A 9,174-nucleotide genomic window follows, 5' to 3' on the forward strand; every position below is an offset into this window, starting at 1 on the left:
TTCAGATGCAGCAATGGAAATATGATCTCTGACATCTCTAGCATGTGACAGTGCGTTGTTTCTGTCTTAACATGTACTGAACCAGCCCTTAAGCCAATAAGATACAGAAAACTGAGCTTTGCACTCCGCTTTGGCTTAGATTATGTACAGCAGAATGACCTCTACACACTGCAGCAGTTAACTGAGGGTGAAACTCCTACATGTGTCAAGCTTTAATCATGGAATCTGAGACTGATTCTCATTTCCAGGCTCTGATCTTCCCTGTTTAATACACTGGTATCTAAATCCCTTGTAGATGGAGGTAACATATTTATCTAATGTATTGGATTTCCATTTGATATTTTTAAACAAAAATCTCTTAGAAAAAAGAAATTTAAGAATACAATTCTTACCTTTATTCGGACTTCATGGGCCTTTGGTGGGGCAACTTCAATCTCTTCAATCTTTAGTGGTTGATGTGGCTCCCACAGCACAGCAGCTTTGCATTTAATAACCTAAAAATTGTAAACATAACAATTTGGCCATAAAGACATGAAAGATTTTCTCAAGGTCTACTCTATAGTAATATTTATACATTACGCAGTATATTTTACTGTTCCATTCCTTACCACTCCAGTATGTCATTGATGAAAGGGTTACAAACGCCATGGGGTTACTCTAGAGTGTAAAGTTACAGTCAATGTTTGACCCTTTAACAGACCTAACTACATGACTAGGTATATAATAGAAAATATTCTAGTTTGGCATAGATTATTTGTCATGTGGCAAAGTTGACACTATTGAGACATCTTTTTATCTCTCAGATAGAGACAGTGTAGCACAGCCTACCTAACTGTTTCTTTAAGTCCAGGCCACCATATTCAGCCAGGTTAGAGGCATCCGGGGGCTAGAACTAGCTAAAGATGGGAATCCTAGAGGTAGGACCCGCATCTGTCAGCCTTTCATGGCATATCCTGTCTCAGATGGGAATCACTCTTTAAAGTTTCTTCACTCAACTTTTAATACTTATTGAAATAATGTCACCTATTACTAGAGATGAGCGAGCATACTCGTCCGAGCTTGATGCTCGTTCGAGTATTAGGGTGCTCGAGATGCTCGTTACTCGAGACGAGCACCACGTGGTACTCATCTCGATTAAACGAGCACTGACCATTGAATTCAATGGAGCCGGCAATACAGCCGGCTCCATTGAAAGCAATGGGCTGCCGGCGATCGCGGGATGAATTGTCGCGAAGGGCTTAAATATATAAGCCCTTCCCTGCAATTCATCCAGAAATGTGTAAAAATAAAAAAAATATACTCACCTTGTCCCGGCAGAACGATGTTAGCCCATTGAATTCAATGGAGCCGGCAATACAGCCGGCTCCATTGAAAGCAATGGGCTGCCGACGATCGCGGGATGAATTGTCGGGAAGGGGTTAAATATATAAGCCCTTCCCTGCAATTCATCCAGAAATGTGTAAAAATAAAAAAAAAATATTTACTCACCTGGTCCCGGCAGACGGAGTTCAGTGCGGCCGGCGGCAGTCCTCTTGAACTGCTCTGAACAGCTGTGAGTAGTATTCAGCAGCTGGGGATTTAAAATCCCCGCCTGCTGAATGAGCTGCCTCTAATTGGTCACAGCCTGACCAATCAGAGGCAGATCTCACTCACACACCCATTCATGAATTCATGAATGGGTGAGTGACTGCTGCCTCTCATCTGATTGGTCCCGCTGATTACCACAGTTCTCTGTAAGTGGAAGAAGGGGAGTGCTGTTGGTACAGATGCTGAATCATAATTTGAAGACAGCATAAACTTTTTTAAAGCAATGAAATAGTCTATATAATCAAACTTATTAAAGTAAACAAGTTATTTTGTTATCAGTTATAGTTTATTGGTTGGGTATCCAATATAGAATGATATGTTCCATTTTGAAATAAAGAAAAAAAATTGGTACTGTGTTAGCCAGTAGAGAAAAATGTGATTGTTCTCAGCAAGAGAAACCAAGTAATCTTGTAGATATGACACCTTTTAATGGCTAATAAAACTACATGATGTTATAGCGAGCTTTCGAACCTAGTTAGAGTTCTTCCTCATGCTTAATGGAATAGAGCCGAAGAAGCATACATATATATGCACATACATATAAAAAAGCACAGACAGGATGTGATTAATTTGCACTTAAAACAATACCAGAACTGGATGAGTAGAGGAATAAATACTTAATTAGCCCACTGATATGGTATGTGAAAGTTTTATGGTCTCTAAATAGGTGTTAGGGGGTCACCAGGCCTGTGTGTTATTTCTGCTATGGATTTCTAATATTCTCCAATGATGCATGAAGAGAGTTTCAAAGATGGTTATAGACTTGTACTCCCAAGTTCTTCTATGACATTAAGATTTGAAGGTGCCTTTTAATATAGTAACTTTCATATGTTCTATGTTGTATAAGTGACTAGAAAAGTGCTCCTTCACAGGTAATTCTGTCTTTCTTTCTTTAAAGGTGCCTACCCACTAGCGATATTTTTTCCTGCGATGTGAGAGTAAGTGAAAACACATGATTATGACACCAATGATTTTCAATGGTTCCATACTCATTGTGATTTTTTCTTCTAAGTCTCACAGCACAGAGAAAAAAAATCTGCAATATCACTCAGTGCTTTCAATGGGGCTGGTGGCAGCAGCACTAGCCCCATTGAAAACATAGGGAATACATCGCAGACTTCTGCCACAGCTGTCACAGCTGTGGTAGAAGTCTGTGATGCTATGCTATTGCTTTCAATGGAGTCAGCACTGCTGCGGCAACCCCCGCAGCGATGATTTTTTGGTAAGGGCTTAAAATATTAGCCCCTCTCTGAAAATCAGCCCTAGCTGTAAAAAAAAGTTTAAAAAAATTGTACTCACCTAGAAAAGCCGTCTTCTCTCCGGCACGGCAGTCTTCTTCTGTGTTTTGGAGGCTGGGAATTGAAAAATCCCTGCCCACAGTAAGCGCTGGTGTCATTGGCTGAGCGTTCAGCTTATTGCAGATAGTACTCAGCCATTGAATGACAGCTGAGTGCTGCCTGTGATTGGTCACAGCACTCAGCCAATCACAGGCAGCGCTCAGCCATTCATTGAATTCATGAATGGCTGAGCGTTGCCTGTGATTGGCTGAGCACTGTGACCAATCACAGGCAGCACTCAGCTGTCATTCAATGGCTGAGTGCTGCCTGTGATTGGCTGAGTGCTTAGCCAATGCCACCAGCGCTTTCTGGGGGTGGGGATTTTTCAGCCTCCAGAACACAGAAGAAGACTGCCGTGCCTGAGAGAAGAGCTGGACGGCTCTTCTAGGGGAGTTTAATTTATTTAGGGTTTTTTTTACAGCTTATATTTCAAGCCCTTCCCTGAAAAATCATCGCTGCAGGGGTTGCCTGCAACCCACTGCTTTCAATGGGGCCGCAGCAGTGCTGACCCCATTGAAAGCAATGGGGTAGCATCACGGACTTCTGCCACAGCTGTGACAGCTGTGCTGCAGAAGATTCGCTCACCCCTGTGGTCACCTCCGGGATGAATGAATCCTCTGCCATAGCTGTCACAGCTGTGGCAGAAGTCCGCCATGTATTTCCAAGGTTTTAATTGGACTGGCCCTGCTGCCACAGCCCCATTGGGTACAGTGTGCGACATCGAAGAGATTTCTCTGTGCTGCAAGGCACTCGCTCTCAGTGTAAGAAAAAATATCACTAGTGGGTAGGCACGCTAATGGTGAGATTTAATCCTCACTTTAACTTTTTGTCCTGTTTCTCCAACATAAAGTCCCCCAACAGGCCATTTACTGCACAGGATTAGGTACACAACATAGGACGTGGAACATGTAAATGTCCCCGAGATCTTATAGTCCCGCTGTGTGTTGGGGATTTGTACCCTGTCCACGGTCAGTACATGTGAGCAAGTCATGCAGCTCCTTACATTACAGCGATAAGCTCCGGTTGTATCTGATGGCCTGGTTGTAGTCGATGGACTTTTTGATGTTTTTGGGATGGGAACGGTCCCATTTGAGGCATGTGGGCCGATCAATAGGTTTTCGGTATAGGGATGTCTATATTGAGTTGTTTGAAATTCAGACATTCCTGTACCGAAAATTTCAACTTTTACTTGTGAAAGCAGTAATACAATTGTAACATGAATCAACATTATCTTTACACAGATCAACTTCAGCTTGACAAAGGTATATTTCATTTTTCCACTGAGGATACTTTCTGACACCTGGCTTATCCCCCAAAAGCTGGATTTTAGATTGCACTGCAAGAAATTCTGCAAAGTGCCACCATATCCCAACTTAGTGTTAACACAAATTTTCTACATGTAACTGATTGTGTTTGGTTTGGGGGGTAATGTAAATGGGTCATGTAAGGCTGCTTTCACACAGCCGAGAAAATCTCGTGAGATTTGTGCGTTGCGAGACGCACAAATTCCGCATGAATATGAACCCCATTCTTTTGATTAGGGTCATATACATGAGTGATGCGGGAAATAATTGCGGCATGCCCTATCTTTGGGCATTTCCTCTGAACGCCTTGCCCATTCTTTTCAAGCATATGTTTATCTCAATGCACATTTGTGTCACATTTTTGCAGAATGCGTGTCGCATGTTTGTGTGTGCAACTGTGTGTTTTACTGTACGTTTTGTGTGCACAAGAAAATCGCAACTATGATCCTATTCATTGAAATGGAAATCAAGTTAATTAGTTCAACACGTGCTGGAAAAGTATTTTTTGCGTGAATGAAATGTGCGCACAACATACGTGCATGTGAATACGCCCTAAGTGAAGGACCACACAGTGTTCAGAGAGAAGTGTGAGCTCCTGCTTGGTCGCTGGCTCCTTTAAGCAACCATTTTTTACTCTTCATAATGATAATCAGAGGTTTAGCTAAAGCCTCATGGGCACGGATGCAAAAAGTTCACCATGGAGGCTCTCCCACAACTCTCCTCTGCATCGTTGGGTCTCTTAAGAAACTCTTCGATGCAATACTGGCAGGCAGGGGCATTGCTAGAATCTCAAAAGATTAAGCAGAGGCTAAATGTTGCGAGCCTCAATGCAAAATTTGTGAAAGGGCCCCCCCCAACCATCTATTTAGTATTTATAATACTGGTGTTTTCTTATGTGATAGAGCGCACTTTGGTCTCCTTAAAGGGGTTGTCTCGCGCCGAAACGTTTTTTTTTGTTTTTTTTTCCATAGGCGCAGGACAACCCCAAAGGTTGTGGTTAGAGATGAGCGAACGTACTCGTCCGAGCTTGATGCTCGGGCGAATATTAGGGTGTTCGGGATGTTCGTTATTCGTAACGAACACCACACGATGTTCGGATGTTCGGGTTACTTTAACTTTCTTCCCTGAGAAATCTTTTCTATATGCGCTCAATGGGGCCGGCGGCAGCAGCGCCAACCCCATTGAGAACATATAGAAGACAAATCCTTCTTCTCTGCCACAGCTGTAACAGCTGTGACAGAGAAGAACGATGTTTGCCCATTGAATTCAATGGAACCGGCAATACAGCCGACTCCACTGAATGCAATGGGCTGCCGGCGATCGCGGGATGAATTGTCGGAAAGGGGTTAAATATATAAGCCCTTCCCTGCAATTCATCCAGAAATGTGTAAAAATAAAAAATATATATATACTCACCTGGTGCCGGCAGACGGAGTTCAGCGCGGCAGGCTGCAGTTCTCCTGAACTGCTCTGAACAGCTGTGAGTAGTATTCAGCAGCTGGGGATTTAAAATCCCCGCCTGCTGAATAAGATGCCTCTGAATGGTCACAGCCTGACCAATCAGAGGCCAGCCCTCGCTCACACCCATTCATGAATTCATGAATGGGTGAGTGAGGGCTGCCTCTGATTGGCTCAGCGCAGGGACAGCTGACAGCTGAGAGCTGCCCCTGAGCCAATCAGAGGCAGCCCTCACTCACCCATTCATGAATTCATGAATGGGTGTGAGTGAGGGCTGGCCTCTGATTGGTCAGGCTGTGACCAATCAGAGGCATCTTATTCAGCAGGCGGGGATTTTAAATCCCCGGCTGCTGAATACTACTCACAGCTGTTCAGAGCAGTTCAGGAGAACTGCAGCCTGCCGCGCTGAACTCCGTCTGCCGGCACCAGGTGAGTATATATATATTTTTTATTTTTACACATTTCTGGATGAATTGCAGGGAAGGGCTTATATATTTAACCCCTTTCCGACAATTCATCCCGCGATCGCCGGCAGCCCATTGCATTCAGTGGAGTCGGCTGTATTGCCGGTTCCATTGAATTCAATGGGCAAACAACGTTCTTCTCTGTCACAGCTGTTACAGCTGTGGCAGAGGAGAACGATCGTTATGCTGACAGTGCGGGGGGGGGGGGTCTCACTCTTGCCGCTATTGTGGCTTAATAGTGGGACCTGTGAACTTGAGATGCAGCCCAACATGTAGCCCCTCGCCTGCCCTATCCGTTGCTGTGTCGTTCCCATCATTTTCTTGAATTGCCAAAATTTTCACACATGAAAACCTTAGCGAGCATCGGCGAAATACAAAAATGTTCCGGTCGCCCATTGACTTCAATGGGGTTCGTTATTCGAAACGAACACCCGAACATCGCGGGAAGTTCGTTTCGAATAACGCGAACCCGAACATTTTGGTGTTCGCTCATCTTTAGTTGTGGTAAAAAAAAAAAAATTTTTATTACTTACCCGAATCCCCACTCTGCGACGTCTTTCTTCTTCCTTCTTCTTCCTTCACCATGATGGCCACCGGGATCTTCACCCACGATGCACCGCGGGTCTTCTCCCATGGTGCACCGTGGGCTCTGTGCGGTCCATTGCCGATTCCAGCCTCCTGATTGGCTGGAATCGGCACACGTGACGGGGCGGAGCTACGAGGAACAGCTCTCCGGCACGAGCGGCCCCATTCACCAGGAAGAAGACTGCACAGCACAAGCGCGTCTAAAAAAGCAAGAAGACATCAGAATTAGACGGATCCATGGCGACGGGGACGCTAGCAACGGAGCAGGTAAGTGAATAACTTCTGTATGGCTCATATTTAAGGCACGATGTATATTACAAAGTGCATTAATATGGCCATACAGAAGTGTATAACCCCACTTGCTGCCGCGGGACAACCCCTTTAAGGCTCCAAGGACTGGTAGCGACTGCTACCTCTGCACCCTCTATAGCTACGCCCCTGATGATAACAACAGCAACTACACAGATTAACTAGAGATGCATATTAAACAAATGAGAACACGGTGCTCTCTATATTCCTACACTTGTCATCTGTTATCTATCTGGCTACTTATCTGTCTACAAGCACTTCTCTATGAGTTGCATTTGTAAAGATCACCTTTAACAGTGTCCCAAACCTCTATATCTACTTTCTAACACATTATGCCACAATACATTGTAGTTTTTCTTACTTTCCCAGTTATATCCATCGCGACTCAGAGTTGGGTAGTTTCTGGAGAACTGTTATTTTCACAGTAGCACACAGGACTATAAGTACAAGGCAAACACAAAACCCCTCCCAGTATCTGTAAATCATTCCAATACTTTAACTAATGTAGAACACACTTTTCTGAGAAGAGCAACTTTCATGGCATTTTACAGCTAAGGTGTGATGAAAATGTATAATTATTCACTCATGATTATTTGCAGGACTCTTCAGTTCTTGCATTCAGTTCTATATACATCTAACTTTCTGGCACGAGAATGAAAATCAGTTACAGTAGATGTGAAATTGTATTCGTATACATTGCTGTGAAACTAAATGCCTTCCCTCCTGTCCATAAAGAGCAAATGATGTCATTTTAACCAAACGAAAAGCAAACAGCTGAACTATGGATTTCAAGCGGACTGAAAGACAACGATGAGCGAGCGAAAACTGCATGACGGGCGCAAGATAGACGCAACGATTATTGCTTAAATGATGACTTTTGAGCATATTTCGAGCTATAATCATTGTGTCTAAATCAGCCTTAACACATTATGCCACAATACATTGTAGTATTTCTTACTTTTCCAGTTGTATCCATCGCGACTCAGAGTTGGGTAGTTGCTGGAGAACTGTTATTTGCACAGTAGCACACAGGACTATAAGTACAAGGCAAATGCATAAACCCCTCCCAGTATCTGTAAATCATTCCAATACTTCAACTAATGTACAACCCACTTTTCTGAGAAGAGCAACTTTCTTGGCATATTACGGCTAAGGTGTCATGAAACTGTATAATTATTCACTCATGATTACTTGCAGGACTCTTCACTTCTTGCATTCAGTTCTATATACATCTAACTTTCTGGCACAAGAATGAAAAAGAATTACAGTAGATGTGAAACTGTATTCTTATACATTGCTGTGAAACTAAATGCCTAAGAGCAGAATAAATTGAGTATATAGAGTCAGGGAAGCTCCAAAGATGAAATATATGTAATAATCTCGCCTGGCGTAGACAGCTTAGCGCCCTGGGGTACCAGCTGTCTCACCTGGGGATTGATCCTGGTGCGGTCCTATGCCCGATGGCATCCACTTATTCAGGGGAGAGCTGCAGGGTTAAAGGGGTCCACCCAATGGAGGATACCTCTGTACAAAGAAAGAGATATACTTAGTTATAAAAATCCTGTGCTCATAGGATCCACCATTCAGATGGAGTGATACAATTGTTAATGCTCCCAAGTATTGGTGACTTACTCTGAGGGAGGGGGGTATGATGTCCACAGAACCCCCTCCTGTTCCTAGTTGTCTCAAAAGATATTACCGTCAGAGGGTTTAGGCAATCTTCTTCTTTATTCAAGTCTAAAACATAAGGCAAGACAACGCGTTTCGGTGCTACAAGCACCTTTCTCAAGCCATAATCGCACATAAAAAGTGTATGTATATATAGTATTACCTGTCTCTAGATGCCACGATGTCCCTCGTTCACCCCGGTCCCTGGTGGAGTGGTTTCACATCTGCCTCATCGCGCTGCTCTCACATGAGGGTTTATGACGTCATCACGTTGTTTAGTGGTTGACGTCATTGCGCTTATAGTCATGTGGCCGCGAGGGTGTATCACATGATTGCATCACTGTCTATATCCGCATTCAAGATGATTGCGTTTCATTTCCTTTTTAGATGAGAGACTGACGCCGCGGCTGCAGAACCAGATCCACCATACATCAGTTTAGCTTTTGTTCATTCCTCACAGCA

At 43.7% G+C, this 9,174-nt stretch overlaps 1 protein-coding gene across 1 annotated transcript in view; it reads right to left on the minus strand.

Moving 5' to 3' along the window:
• LOC136572952 (alcohol dehydrogenase 1-like) overlaps nucleotides 1-8,056 on the minus strand; it is a 79,175-nt gene extending 71,119 nt beyond the window's left edge. The window contains exons 1-2 of the mRNA XM_066573997.1: nucleotides 8,003-8,056; nucleotides 393-494 (exon numbers count right to left, since the gene is read on the minus strand). Of these exons, the coding sequence (XP_066430094.1) occupies nucleotides 393-494; nucleotides 8,003-8,020 (120 nt within the window). The 5' untranslated portion in view covers nucleotides 8,021-8,056. The remainder of the gene's footprint in view (nucleotides 1-392; nucleotides 495-8,002) is intronic.
• Nucleotides 8,057-9,174: the final 1,118 nt, after the last annotated feature.

This window comes from Eleutherodactylus coqui, chromosome 7 (assembly GCF_035609145.1).
Source record: "Eleutherodactylus coqui strain aEleCoq1 chromosome 7, aEleCoq1.hap1, whole genome shotgun sequence".
Taxonomy (NCBI): domain Eukaryota; kingdom Metazoa; phylum Chordata; class Amphibia; order Anura; family Eleutherodactylidae; genus Eleutherodactylus; species Eleutherodactylus coqui.